Below are 22,923 nucleotides of genomic sequence, written 5' to 3' on the forward strand. Positions count from 1 at the left end.
TGACCCCAACCAAAAACCTATTTGTAAGTGTTGTGAGGTGCTTCCCCTTAGAATCAGAAAGGGCTGTGAAAGCTTGAAAGAACAGTGAAAAAAGAGGGAAAAATTCAAATCAACTCTTCCCACTGTGTTTTCCTGTTCCATCCTCTGTCTAAGGCTTCCTCAGTGCTTCTTCAGCTAACCAGGAGCAAGAACTTATGCATCTCTCCTCATTTCATCCCCTCACACAGGTTTCTGGGATTCATCTCTAAATCCTCGGAGAAGGAGAGATACCACAGGGGAGCTCCCAAAGGTCTCAGCTCCATCTGTACCCCTAGCCACCGGCCTCAGATCCCCACCACGTTATGCAAACTGCTCGTGTGAAATTGAGTTGTCATTAGGAAATGACAGGTTGTGGTTTGTGAATCCTATTTTTATAGAGGACTGTGGCAGCTCATTACCTTCAGAAGAACCCCTTTCACAAAGCTGCCAGGCCAGTTTGGTTCCCCCTGTTGCTACCTCACCTACTTCTACAACTCCTCGAAGGCGGCCACCTCCTCCTCCTCCTCTTGCTGCTGCTGCTGCTGCTGTCCCCCCCCCTACTCCTGCCCACACTGCTGCTACCCTCACCTCTTCTGCTGCCCCCTCTGTCTCTCCTCCTGCCCCCTCTGTCTCTTCTCCTGCCCTCTCTGTCTCTTCTGCTGCCTCTGGCTCTTCAGTAGCTGCTGCTACTACCCCTCTCCCTCTTGCTGCATCTTCTCTTTCATCAGTTCCTCCACATTGCCTTCCAGTCTCTATACCCTCTGCAGCTCCTGCAGAACTTCCTGGAAAGTCTGGCCAGCAGCCCTTGACACCCCATGAGAAGGTCCCGCCCTGTCCTGTGAACCTAGAACATATTGGTGAAGATGATAAAAAGGAGACCTCAGTCCCACAGCTCCTAGCATCCAAAAAGAACTCCCGTCCAGCTGTTCCCCCTAGGAGGAGACTCTCAGAGAAGATTTCATTGGAAGACAGCAGTATGGTGAAGACTGAAGGGGGGGAAGGGATTGAAGGAGTCAGGTGGGAAGGGGAACAGCAGGGTTATCCCAGGACCAACCTTCCAACCCAAAAAGCAGCAGGTGCTCCCAGAAGAGTTATGGAGCAAGTCCTACCGGTGAGAGAACAGACCAAGGTCAGTGGTAAAGGGAATGACCCTGAGCAACAAAAGAAGAATAAACATCCTCCCATTCCTCCTCCAAGGAAGAAGCGGATTTCCCGACAGCTTGCTTCCTACCTCCCCAGCCAGCCAGAGAAGCCTGAACACACAGGACATCCCCACCCAGCTCTTTCCATAACCAGCTCCCCTGGCCACGACGGCCCCACCACCCCTGTGGCGACTCAGTGGGAAGCCAAAAGCAACCCCCAGTCCTTGGGTTCTACAGAGCTCAAAGGCTCCATGGCTTCACTGTCTGACAGCCTGGGGACACCAGCCCTCACTCCAGACCAGGACTCCTATTCTACCAGCAGCACAGAGGATGATCTGGACCAGTTCAGCAGCCCCAGTGTGAAGAAGAAGTCCCCCATGATCCTGAGCAAGGCCAAACACCGACTGTCCTTTGTGAGTTTCTCCAATGTTTTCAATGCCTTCCTTTCCAGTAACCGTAAGCTACAAAAGAAACTGGTGGAGCTGGCCCAGGACAAGGACTCCTACTTTGGCAATCTGGTCCAGGACTATAAAGTGTATAGCTTAGAGATGATGGCAAAGCAGAGTTCTAGCACAGAGATGCTCCAAGAAATCCGAATGATGATGACCCAGCTGAAGAGTTACCTGCTGCAGAGCACCGAGCTTAGGTCTTTGGTGGACCCTACCCTTCATTCAGAGGAAGAGCTCGGTGAGTGCTTTGTAGGAGTGGAGACCTTGGTCACAGGTGGGTGGGGGGTGGATGGGGCTGAAAGTATAGGGGTGGTTGTAGTGGAAGCTTATAGGCATTGCTCTATTCTATCAGGTTTCCTTTTTTTTTTTAAGGTTTTTGCAAGGCAAAGGGGGTTAAGTGGCTTGCCCAAGGCCACACAGCTAGGTAATTATTAAGTGTCTGAGATCAGATTTGAACCCAGGTACTCCTGACTCTAAGGCCAGTGCTTTATCCACTACACCACCTAGCCGCCCCTAGGTTTCCTTTCCCTCCTCCCCCCAACACCAAGTCTAATTATGATAGTGGTTCACCTTTCAATAGCACATTAAGCTTAACGAGTGCATTCCTCATAACTGTCTGACCAAGGTGACATAAAAAATATTATCCTTATTTTGCAGTTGAAGAAAATAGTGGTCAGACTGACAAAATGACATGCGATGTGGCCAAGACAGGATTATCATTGTTGTTATATCAAATCCTGAATTAGAAAGACAGTCAATGCATCATGTCAAGAGAGGATGCAACAAATAGGATATAAGGTGGAGTAACTGAAGTGAGAGAAAGTTCAGGGGGGGGGCATCCATAGCAAAGTATAACATGGGGTTGGAGGAGAAAAGGGAACAACTCTGTGTGTATGTGTGTTATGTGTACATATTCATATACACATTCATGTTGTTTTTTCAGTCATTTTAGTTGTGTCCAACTCTTTGTGACCCCAATTGAGGTTTTCTTGGCAGAGATACTCGAGTGGTTGCCATTTCCTTCTTTAGGTCATTTGAAAGATAAGAAAACTGAAGCAAGCAGGATTAAGTAACTTGCTCAGGATCACACAATTAGTAAGTCTGTGAGATCAAATTGGGATTCATGTAGATGAGTCTTCCTGACTCCAAGTCGTATACCACACACACACACACACACACACACACACACACACACACACATACACACGATAGAATTATGCACATACACACACACATATATATATAAATATATAGTTTGTGTTGTTGCACAAGTGTTTGTGTGCACAAAAAACATGTATTGACATGATCACATATTTTTCATTTAAAACATACACCTGCATGTATATGTGTACACACATATATAAATTTATGCACATATATTCTGTGTGTAATTAATAATAGTTGGCATTTATAAAGAGCTTTATATACCATGTATATCATCTCATTTGATCTTAAGAACAACCCTGGTGGGGTAAGTGATATTACTGTTTCCCTTTTACAGATAAGGAAACTGAGGCAGACAGAGGTTAAATGACCTGCCCAAGTCTCACAGCTAATAAGAGTCTAGTCTAAATTTGAAAATAGGTCTTCCTGATTGTACGTCAAGCATTCTTTCTGCCACGCCACCTACCACCTATCAATTACTGAAATTAGTCCCGACTACAGAATCTGGGGAGTTCTGTGTATCAAACTGGTTGAGAAGTCAAACTTCCAGTATCTGGAAACTGGAGGGAGATGGTCTTTATCTAACTTCCTTTCTACTATCACATTGCACTTGATTTGATACATAAAACAGGAAAACAGAGAAACTTAAGACTAGTTAAATAAAAGATCATAGATTAAGAGTTGGAACAAATGTAAGAGGTCATCTTGTCCAAATCCTTATTTTTATAATGGTGGAAACTGAGATTAAAAGAAGTTGAAAAGATTTGTCCAAGTTTACTCTGATTTGAAAATGATTTGAACCCAAGTCCTCAGACTCAGACATTGCCTCAGTCTTGCACAGTGCTTTATGGTTTACAAAGTACTTTCCTAGTAAGTATCAGAGCTAGGATTTCAATCCAGATATCTCCAAATTCTAGTCTAGCCACTACTTAATATCACTTAAGTCAGTGATGTTACCTCTGTACAGAGGTGTGTTGATCAATGTTTAACAATCAACCCTCTGAAGAAAAAATGAATACATAAAACATTTTTCCTCTTGTACAAAACATTATTAAGTTTAATCTGCAGGGTTGGCACACCGTCCTGGAGTCAGGAGGCCCTGAGTTCAAATTTGGTCTTACACTATTACTTGCTGTATGACCCTGGGCAAGTCACTTAATCCCTGATTACCTCCAGAAAAAGTTTAATCTGCCTTAACATTTTCTCCATTACTTTCTCAAATCTAAATAATCACCAAAAATAAATCAAGCCCTGGTTTTATATCATTTGAAAATTTCTGAGGTGTAAATGAAACTTAAAAATTGGTTCTTGATCTAATGATATGAGTTACATACTCTTCCTTCACAACAATTTCATATCTTAGCCCTTGGGTAAAATTGCAAAACTGAATTCTGTATTAGATTATACAACTAAAAAATGGTCTTATTTTTTGAGGAATAAATCTGTAAAAGGCAGGAGTGCTTACCAATTTCAGATTTATAGGAAACAAAACTATTAGTTTATGAGAGTGCTATCAGAAAAATTGATAAAGGAAAATTCAGAAAAAGAGGAAACAGAGGGGGCAGCTAGGTGGTGCAGTGGATAGAGCACCGGCCCTGTAGTCAGAAGTACCTGAGTTCAAATCAGACACTTAAAAATTACCTAGTTGTGTGGACATAATTCACATAATCTCTTTTCTAAATGAAAATAAATTCCAAAGTTTGAAACAATCACACAGACACACACACACACACACACACACACACACACACGCCAAGGTGACATGCTCTCATATTATGATGGGGATATCACCTGACCCAAGGAAAAATCAGGCCCAAACCTACCTCTAAGGATTGAGTAGAGATATCTGAGGGATGGGGAAGGGCAGGAGGGGAAAATAAATAAGAGATTAGGTCTTGACCCACAATAGTAGAACTTCCAATCTTTCTCCTTGGACAAGGCAGGACAGAATTTGGAAGAAACAGTACCCCATGCCTGAATAATAGTAGAGTTGCAAATAAGTCATGATTCTGTGATCATTGTTTTTCTATTACACTTCACTGTCCAGGCAGCATTTTAGCCCATAGCCATCACATCAAACATGACTGTGGAAAACCCAAGTTTTATGGAGTGACTTTGTATAATGGACACCCAAACCACAGTTGAGTAGGTACCTTCCCAGCATCTCATAACACTGATAGGTCAGTGATTGTCTCTTTATGAGAGCACACCTAGCTATGTCTGTGTGTGATGCTCCCTTGGCTGTTTGTTACAAGGGGAGAACTGTTGGAGAACAGTGGAGAAGCTAACATCTTAGCTGTCATACCCATGCTTCAAGAAACCCAGCAGTCTTAAACCTAGCCTGGAAAACTATAGAATGAGTCCAAAAGATTACTCTGGGTACAACCACCATATGACTTGAGACAAGGGAAGAAGGTAAGTTTTACTTTAGGCTGGGTGTTTAGAAGGGATGCCCTGTGTTGAGAGATAGGATCCCAGTGTTCTAGGGTTTGAAAGCCAGAAAGGACCTTATACAGAGAATGTTAGTGCTTGAAGGATGACTCGAAACAGAGAATACCATTCCCACAGAATATTAGCCTTTGAAAGGATCTTAGAAAATAGACTGTTGGAACATAAAATATGGTGTTATCAGAGCTAGAAGGAAACTTAGAAAATTATGTTAATTGAACTCTTCTAAAACATAGACTATTTGAGTTGAACTTAGAAGTAGAATTTTAGTAGTAGATGGGACCTTAAAATCATAGAATATAGAATGTTAAAGTGGAACTTCAAGTCTATCCCTTCCTTGAGGGAGCAGAGTTCAAATCCATATAACTCTGTAACTCTGGGCAAATCACTTACTTTCTATCTGCTTCAGCTTCCTCAACTGTAAAATAGGTATAATAATAGCACTTCCCTCCCAGGGTTGTGGTGAAGATAAAGTGAGATAATATTTGTAAAGAGTTCAGAAAAGTATCTGATATATGTATGTATATATATATACATATATATACATATATATATACATATGGCATTTAATAAATTCTCATTTTCTTCCTTTTTCAGATGAATAAGCTTTCGGGTCACTTACTAATTATGATAGAACAGGACAAGAGTCTGGACTTCCTGACTTCTTCACTTTCTCCTATACCAATTATAAAGCTAAAATGCCTAGAATAGATAAAGGAAAATTATAATACCCTTTACCTGGAGTTGAAGGTGTAACTGTTCATTAAACTCAGAAAGGCAACTGAGTAAGCTACAATAAAATGAGATGAGAATCAGTCAGTCCACAAGAATGTATTAAGAGCCACATTGTAGCAGCTGTTATGAGAGATGCAAAGTCTAACACAAGACAGTCCTTGTCCTCAGGGAAGTTACAGTTTACTTGGAGAAGCAAGGCACATGAAAAATTTATTTAAAATCACAAAATGCAGCATATATAATATATTGGGTCCTAAGTTGCACAATATGTAAGTACATAGGAGTACAGAGACAGTAAAGACAGGTATTTAGTAGAGTAGAATCACAATGTTTTTAGATTTGAAAGTGAACTTAGGGGGTGGCTAGGTGGTGCAGTGAATAGAGTACCAGCCCTGGAGTCGGGAGTACCTGAGTTCAAATCCGGTCTCAGACACTTAATAATTACCTAGCTGTGTGGTCTTGGGCAAGCCACTTAACCCCATTTGCCTTGCAAAAACCTAAAAAAAATGGAAAAAAAAGTGAACTTAGTCGAGTACAGTTAACTCATTTTGTTCCTGAGAAAACTGAGTCTGAGATAAGGGAAGCAACAGAAGCATAACTCCTAGATTCCAGGCCAATGCTTTGGACAAGGTCTGAGTTCAGTAAGTGCTGAGGAGTGAACAGTATCCATTGGAATGAAGCAGTAACTTCCAGACCCCATTTCGTTTTACATAACAGAATCTAGGGTCACAGGCAGCAGACATATGACAAGGTTTGTGGATGGGCAAGAACTGGCTGCGCCTATCAGACAAGTGTTGAGAAGCAAGACCCTGGAGGTATGTTTTCTTTCTGTGGGTTTCCATATTTTAATCCTTCTCTCCCTTGCTTCTAGAAGCCATTGTGGAGTCTGCCTTATATAAATGTGTACTGAAGCCCCTGAAGGAGGCCATTAATTCACACCTCCTGGAGATCCACGGCAAAGACGGGACCCTCCAACTCCTAAAGGGAAATCAGTTAGTTGTCTTGGCTACCACCACCACTGACCTGGGTGTGACAACAAGTGTGCCAGAAGTTTCTGTCATGGAAAAGATCCTTCACAAGTTCTCTAGCATGCACAAGGCCTACTCCCCTGAGAAGAAGATCGCCATCCTGCTCAAGTCCTGCAAACTCATCTATGACTCCATGGCCCTAGGGAACCCAGGTAAGCAAAACTGGAAGGAGAGGGGACTCGTGTTCAAGAGTGGGTTGGACCAAGAGACTGCTGAAATTCTGTGACTCTAGAACACTAAAGGACAAGAACAGCCAGATTCTCTCTAGCTTTCCTGATTCTAAAGTCAATGAACAGAAGGGCTTCCTAGAGCAGTTCTGGGTAAAAGTAAATAAAAAGACAACAATGCATATACCCAGATTCAGAGTCCTGTTGGAGATGATGAAAGGGAATATGTAGCAGCAGGCATGGAACCAAACATCAAGGACCCTAGAACTGTATCCAAGCTATCATACTGGAGACCAAATATAGGAAAAGACCCATCTTCCCTTTCCCTACCTTTGAGTATGGGGAATGTTCAGGGTCAATCATTGACCAAGTAGGCAATGGTCTAACTGTAAAATAATAGATTTCAAAAAGTCACCCTATGCTTCTTCTTGGCTGGCCTGAATCTGCCACATCCTGGATGCTAGAAAATGGGGAAAAGAAAGAGGAAGGGAAAGGAATAAGTATTAAGTGACTATTATATGACAATGGGCCTTATGCTTCACAAAACTATCTCATTTGAGCTTCACAGCAACCCCGGGGGTATTATTATTATTATTATTGTTCTCACTTCATAGTTGAGGAAACTGAGGCAAATAAAGGTTGAGTAATTCATCTAGAGTCACAAATAATATGTATCTAAGGCAGTATATGAACTCAGGTTTTCCTAACTCCACATCTAGCACTCCATTCACTGTGCCATCTAGCTGGGTCAATGGAGCAAATAAATTTGAAGGGATTGGAAAAATTAAGAGGTTTCCACTTCTGGAGTGGACTTCCTGAAGAGAATAAGCTTCTTTCTGTTGTCACTTGGGTTTGACTATCATGAAGAGATGAATTGAGCCAAGTTTCTAAGATGTCTATAGTTTTTATATGTGACTTTATGGGAAAAAGAGGTATGGGAAATTCTATCCACCTTACTGATGTGGAAACTAAGATTCAGATTGATTCAGAAGTCAGGTTTGCTCTACCCATATCAGGGTGAGGGTATTAATGCACATCCTCACACAAAGAACAGTCCTACACGTTGCCCAGAAATAGGTGGCTTATTTCCCATCTCAGTGACTGGGGCAAATAGAGGTCATTGAATGGCAATAGGGGAACTCCATTGGGTCACCAGGGACTCTGATAAATAATAAATATCCTGCAGTTCACAGAGGCCTCACCTGTGGCTTTAGGTATAAGCCTCTTGATCTGAGTTCAGGTTTCTAAATACAGAGCAATTCAGTCCAGAAGGATGCAAGAGACTTTTCACTGTTCAGCAATAAAGCCCAGAGCCTTCCTGAAGCTTAAAGTCAGCAGAAAATAAGAAAAAAGCACACCCATCCTCCTCAATTGTTGTTATTCATTCATTTCAGTCATATTCAAATCTTCATGATTCCATTCCCAGTTTTCCATTTCCTTCTTCAGATCTTTTGACAGATGAAGAAACTGGGGCAAACAGGGTTAAGTGATTTGCCAAGGGTCAAATAGCTAGTAAGTATCTGAGGTTAGATTTGAATTCAGGTCTTCCTGACTCCAGGCTCTGTGTTCTATTCACTGCACCATCCTCCTCAATTGTCTTTTTCAGTTATTTCCAGGCACAATGATCTTTTTTTCTGAACTCTTATATAACCTAAATTAAGGTCTATAGCCCTTAATGTTTGTATTCCATAATATAAGCGCTCTCATTTCCCTATAATTATATTGCATTTATATCTGATCCCCTCAATTACCTTTTAAACTCTAACAAAATGTCTCTTATTTGTCTAAGAATACCATGGCTTTTCATTTGGGAACATTACTATAGAAAATGCAGAAATATCTGCATTTGATTTCCCTCACTTTTGAAAATTAGAAAACTTCATAGTGTGATTTGATAAGATTAAAGGATGGTTGGTAAACTCAGTAGTTTTCCTTACTTTCTGTACTTATGTTGTACTTACTTATGTACTTATGTTATGTCCTTATGTACTTACATTTCCCTACCTATAGTTATTTTAAAAATTCATTTGATGCAGACCTATCTCTACTGTATATACTTGAACTGAATTTGGCCAATTTACATTTTATGAACTGACTTTGGTGATCCATAAAAGAAGGCAATGGGTTAAAAAAAGTGCAGAGATCAGTCAAAAATCCCATTACCAGGGGCATCTAGGTGGTGTAGTTGATAGAGCATTGGCCCTGGAGTCAGGAGGACCTGAGTTCAAATGTGACCTCAGACACTTAATAATTACCTAGCTGTGTGACCTTGGGCAAGTCACTTAACCCCATTGCCTTAAATTAAAAAAAAATTCCATTACCACACACACACAGTGGTGACATTGCCTGTGTAGATGATGAGAGAAGTATTCTGATCATAGTTAGGAGCACCTCACCCTCACTGATATTGGTTTAGGAAAACTATATTGCTTAAGTAGGTTTGAACCCAGAGTTCTGTGCTATACTCTGGGAGAGCCTAAAAATGAAAATAAGACCTGGTCCCTCCTCTCAAAGTTCTTCTCACCTAATTAAGGAGAATGTGTTGCACACAAAAACCTTTAATCCAGAGTAGATCCTTATTCAATAATTCAAAAAATTTTAATAAGCAAATACTGGAGAGTCAAAGAAAAAAGAAACAAAAAAGTCCCTGCCTTCAAGGAACTTCCATTCCACTGGGAAGGGGGCTATAATATGTCTACAAACATGTAAATATAATATAATTTGTGATTCATAATGTGGCAGCATGGTATAGCACTGGAGAACTCATCTGCAATCAAGAAGACTTGGGTTCAAGTCCCTTCTCTGATATAAACTAGTAATGTGACCCTGAACAAATCACTTAGCCTCTCTGTCCTACAGAAAACTCTCTGGCTATTTTTGGAGGATCCGGGTCACCCCTTGCTATATAGAAATTGTCACTGAGTACTAGATAGGGGAAGTGGGATCTACATAACTCAGGTCACTATTTTGCAACTCTCTCTTTGGGTTATGAAAATACATAGTCACAGTCATGTTTTTTATTGCCTTGCCCATACTTAATATGGGTTTGTTGGCTTGACTTGTATTACACTGGATTGCATATATCTTCTTTACTGTAGCCCTTTGGCTCTTAACTCAGGATTCTGCAAACATGGACGAAGCAGCCCTGGGCTAGAGTCAAGAGAGACACAAGTCCTAACCCCAATTTTACTATATGGGTCTGACCCTAAGCATGTCACTTCAGAATCTCAAAACTGGAAGTAGCCTTAGAAGCCAATATCTATTCAGGATTCTCCTTTACAAACCAATGGCCATTCAACTTCCACTTGAAGAGTCTAGTAATAAGGAACCTCTGGCATTCAAGGCAGCCCTTTTAGATAGTTCTAATTGCTAGAAACTTTCCTGGACTTCAGTTCTTCATCTGAACAATAAGGGGGCTGGATTATTCACTAAAATTCCTATAAATTATTGGGAAACTTTTCTTAACATCGAGTCTAATCTTGAGCACATTCAGAGGATGATGCCCTATATAGTGAGAGGACTAGAAATCTTGTCATATATTCAACAGCTGAAGAACTGGGGGATTGTTAGCCTGGAAAAGAGAAGGTTCCATCAGGGAAGTCATGGTGGTGGTCTTTAAATGCCTTAGCTTACCTCTCCCCACTATGGGAGAGATGATACACATAAAATGCATCTAATTCCAAACTCCATGCCCTTTTAAGCCTCCACCATTTCCTATCTCATGATTTCTAGCCCCTACAACTAGTTTCTTCATTTCCGCTCCAGGACTGCTGAGTATCTGTGGGGAAAATTATGAAACTGAGTTCATTTCAGACACTGCAAATTTATATTACATAACCTCAGTTGGCCTTTCAAGCTACTTGACTGAATTTTTGCTCTTCCCTTAGCACCTTCCTATTTCATTCTCCACATTTGTTCCTAACATTCTTTTCTCACCTCTTATTCCCACCCCTACCTTGACCCTCCACATTTATTGGGTATAGGAGTACTTATCCTCCAAATTAACTGAGAAGATTGGGGTCTTCTGACATGAGCTACTTAATTGTCTTTCCTTTCTTCAGGATTACTCAGTACCCTTCTGTTGTTCTCTAATCTGGTTAAGGCTAATTTCTCTACCCATTGATTCCATTTCCAGGAACTTTTTTTCTAGTAGTCATCCAACCAATATCATATTTTTAATATCTTCCTTTTTACTCCTCACAGACCCTCTACCATGCTCAAGCTTCAACAATCCTAGAAAAAAAAAAGTCTTCTCTTAAACCCTTCTGTGCCATAGTTACTCTCCCATTTCTCTACTCTCTATTCTATTCCTCACCACCCACTTACTCCTCTACTCTTTGTATTCTGGTTTCTATCCCTTCTACTCTTGTGAAACTGTTCTGGCAAAGATCAATAATCCAACAACAAATCCACTGGCCTCTATTCTGTCCTCACCCTCTTTGACCTCACTGGACATTTTGACATAGTTGGGCATTCCCCTTCTCACTTGTTATGCTCTCCTCCCTTAACTTTATCTTGGTTCTCCACCTACCTCTCTAAACACTCCTTTCCTCTTTCCTCCTCTGGTTTATTCTTTCTGATGTGTGTGTCCATCATGGGTCATTCCTTAACCCTTAATTTTTCTCAGTCATACTTTTTCCCTTAGAAACCTCATCCCCCAATTTCAACTACCACTTCTATAGAGACTTCTTTTTTCCCAGTTACTATTTTTTGTTTTGCTATTTATTTTCATTTTATTTTTAATTTAAGGAATAAAGTACGTGGCATAGTATAATTTAAAAAGATGATTGCATTTGAAACTGCAAATCTATTATGTATAACTTGCTATTCCTTTTAAACATATATAAGGTAAACATAAAAATTACTTTTTCTTCTTCCCTCCTTCTCTCTTCCCCCACCCTAGAAATAGCTACCATTAGACAGAAATAGACTGCTATACTGTATTTCTAATCCTGACCTTTTTTCTGAGTACTTATCTTACATCTCCAGCTGCCATCTCCTAGGACATTTCTACCTGGTTGTGCCACTACCACCACCTCAAATGCAATTTGTACAAAACCAAGTTTATTGTCTTTCCCTTTAAATCTGTTCTTCCTTCTGTCTTTTCTATTTTTTTCCTGTTAATGCCAACATTCATCCTGTCTTTTGTGTCTGAAACCTTGGGGTTATCTCTGACCTCTTCCCTTATCCAATCAGTTACCAAGTTTTGTACCCCATACCTTGGCAACACCTCTCACATCAATTGCATCTTTTCTATTCTCATTAAAAGTATATTGCAACAGGTGGAAATTACAGGGAGAAAAATATCGACTCAATTATAATAATTATATTATTATATAATTTATCATGTATTATGTATATATTAAATATATAATTGTTATAATGTATGTTACTTGAAAAAACCTCTACAATGATAAAACGAATCCTACAATACTATCCTTTGTCCTAATCATACCATATCTTGAATACTAATTTCAGTTGTAGGTATTATAAATTAGATGGGAAATAAAAATCAGGGAGAAACTAACATTGCCCTGTGGTTCACTTTGAGACCAGCTACAATTCAATACTACTTTTGTTAAAAAGACTGAAAAGTGCTGAAAGGTGTGGGAAAATTTTTAAAAGAAAGAAAAGATACTTTTTAAAAACAAAAACCATCTTAAAACACATGAAATGTTCTTGATTTGACTAATGTTTATTAGAAATATGAATTTTCATACAATTATAAAATCTCATAGTTTCCTTGTCCTGAGCAGGAGTCATGTCTATAGTATCCTTGACATGTAGCCACTTGGCTTCTCCCTGAAGTTCTTCAGAGATGGGAAACTCATCACCTACCAAGATAGCCCCTTTCACTTTTGGACATCTCTGATTATTCAAAATTTTTCCTTATATTCAAATGTTTATTTATGTAGAGCTTAAATCTTCAACTTAGCTTCCAAATCATTGTTCCCAGTATGCCCTTGTCTCTCCCCAAAAGCTAGATGGCATCTTTCCAGCATCCAGAGAGGCAAAGGGTATGGTTTGCCAAACAACAGCTCTTGTTGTGCTATTTACCCTAAAGATAGGCTGAAGGATAGCTTGCCACAGGGGAAAGAAAACTAGGTTTCGAATCAGGAGGATTCAAGGGCTGTCACTGTGTTACTGTCACTTATTTGTTTGCCAAGGTTACCTTCACCTTCATCCCTGTGAGCCTCAGCTTTATCATCAGTAAAAATAAGAACTACATTATTTCTGCTACATACTCAAAGATTTATTAGGGAAAAATGGGGAAGTCACATGAGATAATGTGTGTATCTAAAGATGTACAATGAACCTGTGAAATATTCCTTGAGTTATTTTCCTAAGTCGACTGGATTCCCTTGCTCAGGTCCTCTCTTCAGGACCCTTCAGTGAATTTTTCCAGACTAGTAGGAGCCGAGGCACATATGTATTAGTCTTCCCTTCTAAGATAATTTTTCATTTACTCAGCTGGTGTTGCATATGTCTAGTTATTTACATATTTTCTCCCCCCCCCCCCATTGAACACAAGCTGTTCAAGGGCAGAGGCCGACTTTGCCTTTCTTTATTTTTCCATTGCCTGGCCAATCATTGCTGCAAAGCATTAATAAATGCTTGCTAATTGATTGATACGCATAGAGTATAGCTAAGTAGATGGTTCAGTGGATAGAGCTCTAGGCCTGGAGTCAGGAAGACCTGAAATTCCAACCCAGCCTTAGATCCTTACTAGCTGTGTGACCCTAGGCAGGTCATTTAACCTTGTCTGCATCAGTTTCCTCATCTGAAAAATCTGCTGAAGAAGGAAATGGCAGAATATTCAAATATCTTTGCCCAGAAAAACCCTAAAAGGGACACAGTCAGACACGACAGAAAATGGCCAAAAAGCAACAAATTCTAGGCTCAGCACAACCTGAATGAGAGTCTATTTTCCTGCTCAGTTCTACTTTAAATGGCCTTTCTTGTTGAGAATTTTTTCAGCCCATAAAGTATTCATACATACTTCAAGCCCTCACTTTAAAATTTGATCAGCTAGAGCCATAACTTTATAGAAGGAAAACAAAAAGAATAGAAATCCAGGATGGAGACCCCACATCAGTAGGGTCCTGAGAAAAAAGAAATCTTAAGCCTAATGGGAAACTTAAATGAGAATATGCCTTCTTCCCAAATTATGCCTGTCACACACATGCCTTATGCTATTGGACACTTTCAAGAAAAAGAAAAGATGGTCTCCGCCTGGGCATCGGGCAAGGCAAAAGACCCCCTGGGCCTTAGTTTCCTCATGGGTAAAAAAGATGGGGATAGATCTAGAACAAGTGTGTCCAAGCCACAGCCCTCAAAAGTCCATTCATGTGGCGTTTTTACATTTTATTAATAAGCTCATTGGTAAAATGTCATAAGTAAATATTAAATTCTATATATGGTCTTTGACAAGTGTTTGTTAGTCAACATGTCTCAAAATAGCCAAAAGGATGGACAGTCATGCTGGACTACAGGATCTCTACAATGTCTTCTAGCTCTGAAATTCTGTGTTCTATGTTCTAAACTTCTCTATACTAAGGTCCCTTCCTAGTCTAACATCTGTTTTCTAATCTGTGTTCCTTCTAGTTCTAATGCTGTTTTCTGTTGTCCCTTCCAGTTCTAAAATTTTTTGCTGTTTTGACATTTTGAGTGAAATGCTTTAAATTATGTGTAAATGTTGGTGCTTAGGGGCGGCTAGGTGGCTTAGTGGATAAAGCACCGGCCTTGGAGTCAGGAGTACCTGAGGTCAAATCCGGTCTCAGACACTTAATAATTACCTAGCTGTGTGGCCTTGGGCAAGCCACTTAACCCCATTTGCCTTGCAAAAACCTAAAAAAAAAAAAATGTTGGTGCTTAAAAGAGCAAATTCCTAACTGTCCAGAGATAGGTTTGAACAGCTCAGAGGATTTCAGATATATGGAATTTCAAAATTCTGGGATCAGGGCTTTATCCTGTTGTTTGTTTAGTTGTTTCATTCATGTCCTATTCTTCATACCTCTTTTTGGAATTTTCTTGGCAAATATATTGGTGTAGTTGCCATTTCCTCCTACTACTCATTTTACAGAGGAGGCAACTGAGACAGAGTTTAATGACTTGCCCAGGGTAACACAGCTAGTCAGTATTTAAGGTCACATTTGAACTCAGCTCTTCTTACTTCCAGATCCAATGCTTTATCCACTGTGCCACCTAGCTCCCCTCTATCTTATATTAATAATGGTGCTGTGCATCTAAATAGCATTATTAACCTTGCAGATTACTTCCACACCTATTTTCTCTTTGTAAAAAGACTATGAGTAGTTACTTGCAAATATCATGATTCCCATTTTATCCCCATCAACATTTATTGAACAGCAACTGTGGGTAGGCATTGTAGTAGCCATCTGAAGAGACACAGAAATCTGAGTCCTTCCAGGTTTTTGCAACCTAGCTCAAGAAACAAAACTTGCATATAAAGTGATAAATAAGAGCTCAGAGTGATAATGGTATGTGCAAAATGAATGGTCCAGGTAATAAGTGACTCTAGAGTTCAGATAAGGGAAAGAGGAGTGAGCAGCCCCCCACCCTGCTCGTTTCTGGCCTCTCCCATGGCCAGGGAGGAAAAGCAGAGCTGCTACTATGTCATCCCCCCCCCACCCCATGCTTTACCCTAGCTTGAGAAATTCTGGTTTGAAATGGTGGAATGAAAAGGATCAAAGCCAGTTATCCCACCTTGGCCACCCCTCTCAGACTATCATCTCTGAGAACCAAATAATTCCTCATGCATTTTCCTTGGTAAATTTTTCACATCATACTCACAACTAGAAATTTTATGTTCATAGAAACATTAAAAATTCAATTGGATCTAAAGCTGTATATGTACCCCATGGGATCAAAATGGGTTTTATATCTGTGCTTTGCCTACTGCCAAACTCATAAATTTTTTAATGGTTTTAATGTTTAAAAAAGTATTCCACCTGCCAGGGTTCGAATAATTAAAATAATTATATGCAAATAACTCAGTGAGAGGAAGGCAGTGTGGAATACTGCCTTTGAAGTCATTAGATGTAGTCAAATTCTAGTGCTGCAATACTGACCTCTTCTTACTTTATGACCTTGAACAAATCACTTGATTTCTCTAGGTTTCCATTTCCCATTGAAAGGAGATTGTTATATTAGAGAAGCTCTAAGGTCTCTTCCAACTCTCAGTTCCTATGATCTTCCCCCTAATACTGTTTAAATTGAGTTATAAGGTTCAAAATAAAGGTTTATAACAAGGCCTGGGTAATAGGGCTTAATCAGCTTTACAGGGATAGGACAGAGACTCCTGAATGATAATTATTCATCTAGGAAGAAGCACACTACAACCAGGAAAACTGAGAGAAGGACTTCCTCACCCAGTCCTGCAAGTCACCCAAAAAGGAGGAGAACACAGTGAGGGTCATTCTTTCCCCAAGGTTCTAATACATTATTGAATTTTGGAGTTGGATGGAACCTTCACGACCATCTAATCCAAACTTATTGTTATAAGAATGATGAAATATTTTCCCTTGTTGGAAAAGATAAGGAATAAAAGAGCAGGTATTTAAAACCAAGTCTGATCTCTCTAATCCTAAGTGCTCATTCCTTATGCTATTTTTGACTCCAATTATTTGGGGTTAGCCTTAGCATGTCTAATTCATTCAACAAGCAATTTTTAAAATAGTATTTTATTTTCCAATTATGAAAGTTATGAAAGTTTTTCAACATTCCTCCATTTGCATATCTATTACACATTTTTCTACCAACTTCCCTTTCCACCACCCTCCCCTCAATAGTGGTAAAGTTGTACATAAACATTTGTGTTTGACATGTTTACATACTAGTCATTTTGTGAATGAGGATTTGAGACTTAGGGAAAAGAAAGAAAAAACACAGCATAGGCAGGAAAAACATAACACAAGTTTTTAAAAAGTGAATATGGCATCCATTCAGATTCTGTGGTGGTTTTCTTTTGTTTTGTTTATTATTTCTTTTCAATATAGACCTAGTATTGGAATTTGGGGGGTCACAGGTTATGATCAGTTTTATTGCTATTTGGGCATAGTTCCATATTGCTCTCCAGAATGGTTGGATTAGATCACAACCCCACAACAGTACATCAATGTCACAATCTTCCCACAACACTGATTGTTTTCCCTTTTTGTCTTAGTTTGATAGTGGAGGTAGTACCTCATAAAAGGGAGAGGGAAAGAGGGAGAGGGGAAGGGGGAGGGGGAGGGGGAGAAGGAGGAGGTTGATTGATTCCTGGCACTATGCTAAACCTAGAAATGTAAATATAAGCAAACAAGATACTTCCTATCCTCAAGAAGCTTACATTCTAATGGGGGGGGGGGGAACAAGCATAAAAGAGAGCTAGAAGGATTGGGGGGGTAGAGGGAAGGGGTAGAGGGAGAGTAGACAGCAGGAACATGAGACAGCTGGGACGTCATTGCTGCAGAGGCATACTGAGTCAACTCCTACTGACCTAGCCAGTTAAATTTTCAGTATGAGTATGCACACCTAAAAACTGGCAAACAGTTCAAATCAAGCTTTGATTTATTTTTTCGTTAATACTTTAGACCAGAAAGTGAAGGAGAAAATGCTAATAAAGATTAAACTTAAAAGTATGTCATGTCTTAAAGGTGGAAAATTGATTGTTTAAAATTTGCCAACATCTTTGCTCATAGACTCACAGACTTGGCAGATAAAGCTAATACTCACCTATATAGGGGCAGAGTTGAAGGGAGTTTGGAGAAAAACCAGGAATGAAGTCCAAGTTTCTGATGGATAGAAAGTGTTAGAGAGTAGGGTCATGGAAGATATCTGGTAGACAATTTGCTCTCATTTTGTTGACAGCCTTCGCTTACTATTTCTGAACCTTTTCTTCCCCAGAACAGAGTGATTTGTAAAGAGCCAATTTTTCACCTTCAGTTACTTCCTTTGTACAGGGAAACCCTATGGAGCTGATGACTTTCTTCCAGTCCTCATGTATGTACTGGCCCGCAGCAACTTGACCGAAATGCTTCTCAATGTGGAATACATGATGGAACTCATGGACCCAGCTCTGCAGCTAGGGGAAGGTAAGAGATCAAGGTTCTGTTTTCTGAGGGCAAACCTCTCCCATACATATAGGTGTGAACACACAAAATCACACAGGAGGCAAAGGAACCATTTTTCTCTAAAGGGACCAGAGAGATCCTTTGGTCAAGCCCCCCTCCTTTCACAAAAGAGGAAACTGAGACCTATAGAAGTTAAACAATTTAGCTAAAATTACATAGATTGTAAATAACAAAACCAAGACACAAACTCAGTTTTTTCAGCCTCCAAGTCAGTTGTCTGTCCTCAACATTATAATGCCTTGGTACACTAGAAAGAAGGAAGGCAGGGAGCAGTGTTGAAAATTATGGGGAAAATGCTGCACTGGTAGGGTTCAGTCACTAAATATTTATTCATTTTGCTGGATTCATTCAACAAACATTCATTCTATAATAATAGCTTACATCTCTATAGCATTTTGAAATTTATAAAGTGCTTTCTTCCAAATACCTCCATAAAGTAGATAGGACAAGTAATATATATATATATATATATATATATATATATATATATATATATATATATATTCTCATTTTACAGCTGAGGAAACTGAGATTTCCCAAGGTTTTATAGCAAATAAATTAACTAAAGTCAGAATTGTACCCAAGAATATTAACTCCCTAAACAACTCTTGAGACTCTTTAATTATTAATAATACATGATCCCTGGGTGGCTAGGTGGAACAGTGGATAGAGCACCCGGCCCTGGAGTCAGGAGTACCTGAGTTCAAATCCGGCCTCAGACACTTAATAATTACCTAGCTGTGTGGCCTTGGGTGAGCCACTTAACCCCATTGCCTTGCAAAAACACTAAAAAAAAAGAAAAAAGAAAGAAAAAATAATACATGTTCCCACCCCCAAAGAGCTTACAATCTTATATTAAAGAACAGTAGTGTCAGACTCAAATAGAAACCAGGCCACTCATCAGGATACCTATGGGCAGAAGATTGACTTTGATTTAAAATGAAGTATTATCGGTGTTTAATTAAATTTTCATTTACTCTGTTAAAGCTTATAATTAAATTTGCAGGTAATATGTGTAATTAAAATTACATTTTAATCTGGTTCACCTGGGTTTTTAGAAACTATCCCAGTGAGGTACAACCTATTAGAAGAGCTACAAGAATGGACCTGGTCATATATAGTCTGTTACCTGAGGACCAGCCTAGATGAAAGATGGTCATTGGGGAATGATATAATGATGATAATGAAGGAAAAGGAAGATAGTTAACATGTTCCTGAGATGTGATGTTGTAATGTGCTTCCCACGGGATGAGTGTTTGACACTCAGAGTAGAGGCCCGTGGGTCACTCGGCTACCTGGTCTTCCCAACACGCAACTGAGTAGTGTCCAAAGGAAGCAGGACATGGGGAAATTGGCATTTTCTTCTAACAAAATGTATTGGGTAACGAAAGGATCAGAAGGCAAGTTTTTGGCATGGTTGTTTTGGTCCTTCCTCCTTTCCTCATTGGATCCAAAAACACTTTGGCACCACCATCAGACAAAATATTGCAAACAGCTTCTAATTTTCACTTGATTTTCAACACCTCAAAAACAGTTGACTTAGTGAAAAGAAAGCATCAGAGGTCCTGGGGTAAGATCCCAACTCTGCCACCTGATACCAGTGTGATATTGGATAAATCAATTAATCTCTCTAGACCTGTTTTCTCAACTATAAAATGAGGGTATTTGAACTGTACACTTGTTTAGGTTCCTTCTGTCTGGAAACCAATGTAGGATCCAATGTTGGTTGGAAACTTGAGACATTTAAGAAGGTGGAGCCTGCCACCTAGAGCTACTAAAAGTCATTGCAGGGCACTCAAAGAGTCCCAGAATCTCCAAGTGGGGAAAAGACCTAGAAAGTCATCTTGTCCAACCCACACCTAAAAAGTAATCTCCTCCACAACATCACTGACAAGCAGTCATCTAGTCTGGAGCCTCCAGGGAAGGGGTGCCCATTACCTCCCCAGACAGCTCACTCTTGCATAGTTCCATGTAGGAAATTATTTCTGTCATCAGATAAAAATCTCTCCACAACTTCCACCTGTTGTTTCTGTGTTCTTCCTTCTTGGCCCAGGCAGAATAAGCCTCTTCTACATGTATTCAGTTACTCAAAGAAAACTATCGTGTTTCTTCTAAGTTTTCTAAGTCTTTTCATTCCTAATTCCTCTAATTCCATGAGTCTCAAATTTTTTGGTCTGAGGATTCCTTAAAAATTATTGAGCTCTTGCCTCCAAAATATTTTGGTTATTTAACTAACATATTAGTTTTAATTAAATTTAAATTTAAATTACTATGAAAATAATGTTTACTTCATAGCTTTCACAATCCTGACACTCTTCTTGTAAGATATACAGGGAACTCATTGACTATCTTCAATTTAAAATAATGTATGGAAGATGTCCCTTATAAGTCATGGAAAATGTGTACAAAAATAAGGCATAGTCTTATAAGACCTATCTAGAAAGGGTACAATCACAAAAACTATAATGTACAATCTTAGATCATAATTACATTATAGTTACAAAGCAAATTGATACATGAGATTTTAAGGGAAAAGAATATCATAGATGAGGACTTATGGAAAGATTTTTGGGGGAGAGGAGCTTGATTTAGGCTTGAAAATATGAGTAATTATTCATTAAGGGGACTGGCTAAACAGATTGTATAAATCAATCCATCAGTCATTACATTCAATCAATACAAAAAATAAAGCAATTCCTCCTCCCAAGGAATTTATATTTTATTGGGGATATAACTTGTACATATGTAAGATTATATATAATACATATATGTTCATATATGTATATGTGTGTATAGGTTCTTATATAAACTTTGCATTTCTACCTATGCATGGCTCAGGACTCTGCACATAAGTAAATAATATTTATTGAATTAAATTGATTCTACTTGATCCTTACTACTATAGGGTAGACTTATTACTTCTATAGGGCAGGCAGTTCAAGGATCATTTTCTCCAATTTATAAATGAAGAAACTGAGGCTAGAAGGTTGATGTTGATTTGCCCATGATCAAACAATGAGACAGTGGCAAAGCCAGGATTCTTGATTCCAGGTTCCTTGACTCTCTCCAGTTTAAAAGGATGAAAGTAATTCTCTTTCCCTCAACCTTAGGTACATAGGCAAAGCTGCATGGTAATATTCATGGAGAAATGGGTCTCAGGTCTGCTCGTTGAGTCCCTGTAACTATTTCCTTGTTCCTTCTTCCTTCCCCATCCACTCCCAAAACTTACCCTATCTGATTACTAATGGGTTCCTCTTGTTCTGATAGGTTCCTACTATCTCACCACAACCTATGGTGCCCTGGAACATATCAAGAACTATGACAAGATCACTGTCACAAGGCAGCTGAGTGTGGAGGTACAGGATTCCATCCACCGCTGGGAACGCCGCCGAACCCTCAATAAAGCCCGAGCCTCTCGTTCATCCGTGCAGGTGAGTGGTCTAACAGGGTAACTACAAATGACAGCCAGATGGATTCCCAGGTTTGATGGAGTGTATCATCTATTTGATTCAAGAATATCAAAACACAGTTCCTGACCTTCAGGGCTGCTATGATGAGCAAGGAAGGGATCGGTGCAAGGAAAAGTACCATTTCTCACTAATCAACTTTGTTAAAGCTAGGCTTCATAAAAGCAGAGGGACTTGGGTAAATATCTAAAACATTTTCCCTAGTGATAGGTCTTTCCAAGAGAGTTAGATTGAACCTATGAGAAGTGGAAGAGAAACTATAATTTCTAAGATGTACAATTAAACATACCCCAGAGTGTTAGCCCAGTCAAAGAGGCAGGGCAGCAAAACTATAGGGAGATGAATGCAGTAAATTGTGTCAATAGTCATACTGAGAATATCAATTTCTTTCTCACTCGGATTTCTGGATTGATATTCCTTAAGATAACCATTAATTATCTGACTGTATGTTGAATGAGGTGACAAGAGAGAAGAACAAGGAAGGCAGGTATGAGATATCCGATCAATATGGCTCTAAGGAAGTCAGTTATTTAATGGCATCAGAAGACCTGGGTTCCATTCTTATCTCTGTCACTAGCTATGTAGTAATACCAATTTCAGTTAAGTTGTGAAGCTAAAATTTGAATCTAGGGCTCCTGAGTCCAATGCCAGTGCCACTATAACCAAGCTGCTCCCTAAAGGCAGCTGCATAACTAGGGTATTTTTAGAACCCCCAAGTAGACCTCAGCTGACTCTAAACAACCTATCTGCTCCTTGATTCCAGAAATCCCTTCTCTAGGGATATATACTTTCATTCTCCAATCAGATATAAGCTTTAGACTATGGTTATTCAGGACACAAAAACCAGAATGACTGGCATTCACACAAGAATGTAAATGACATATTCATTTCAACATTTCATTTTAAAAAATTATTCAAAGTTCACCATAGATAGATAGATAGATAGATAGATAGATAGATAGATATAGATATAGATATAGATATGGGATAATATACTAGATGCTGGAAAAGATTAAATAAGGTCTATTTACTGACCTTAAGTATCTTAATTAAAATCTAGTGGAGATGTCATATGCACAGAAAACTGTGGCACATATAAACAAGAAAAGTGAAAAGTGCTATTAACTACAGCTCACATTGCAAAAGCACTCAAAATAGGAGCATCTAGGT

The 22,923-nt window shown here is 39.3% G+C and overlaps 1 protein-coding gene across 2 annotated transcripts in view; it reads left to right on the forward strand.

The window, feature by feature from the left end:
* Positions 1-22,923, forward strand: part of RIN3 (Ras and Rab interactor 3) — a 146,268-nt gene that overhangs the window by 115,918 nt on the left and 7,427 nt on the right. For both annotated transcript variants that reach the window (XM_074235435.1, XM_074235434.1), the window contains exons 6-9: positions 228-1,847; positions 6,828-7,136; positions 18,116-18,247; positions 21,554-21,717. In XM_074235435.1, the coding sequence (XP_074091536.1) occupies positions 228-1,847; positions 6,828-7,136; positions 18,116-18,247; positions 21,554-21,717 (2,225 nt within the window). The remainder of the gene's footprint in view (positions 1-227; positions 1,848-6,827; positions 7,137-18,115; positions 18,248-21,553; positions 21,718-22,923) is intronic.

Source organism: Macrotis lagotis, chromosome 4 (genome assembly GCF_037893015.1).
Source record: "Macrotis lagotis isolate mMagLag1 chromosome 4, bilby.v1.9.chrom.fasta, whole genome shotgun sequence".
Classification (NCBI taxonomy): Eukaryota; Metazoa; Chordata; class Mammalia; order Peramelemorphia; family Peramelidae; genus Macrotis; species Macrotis lagotis.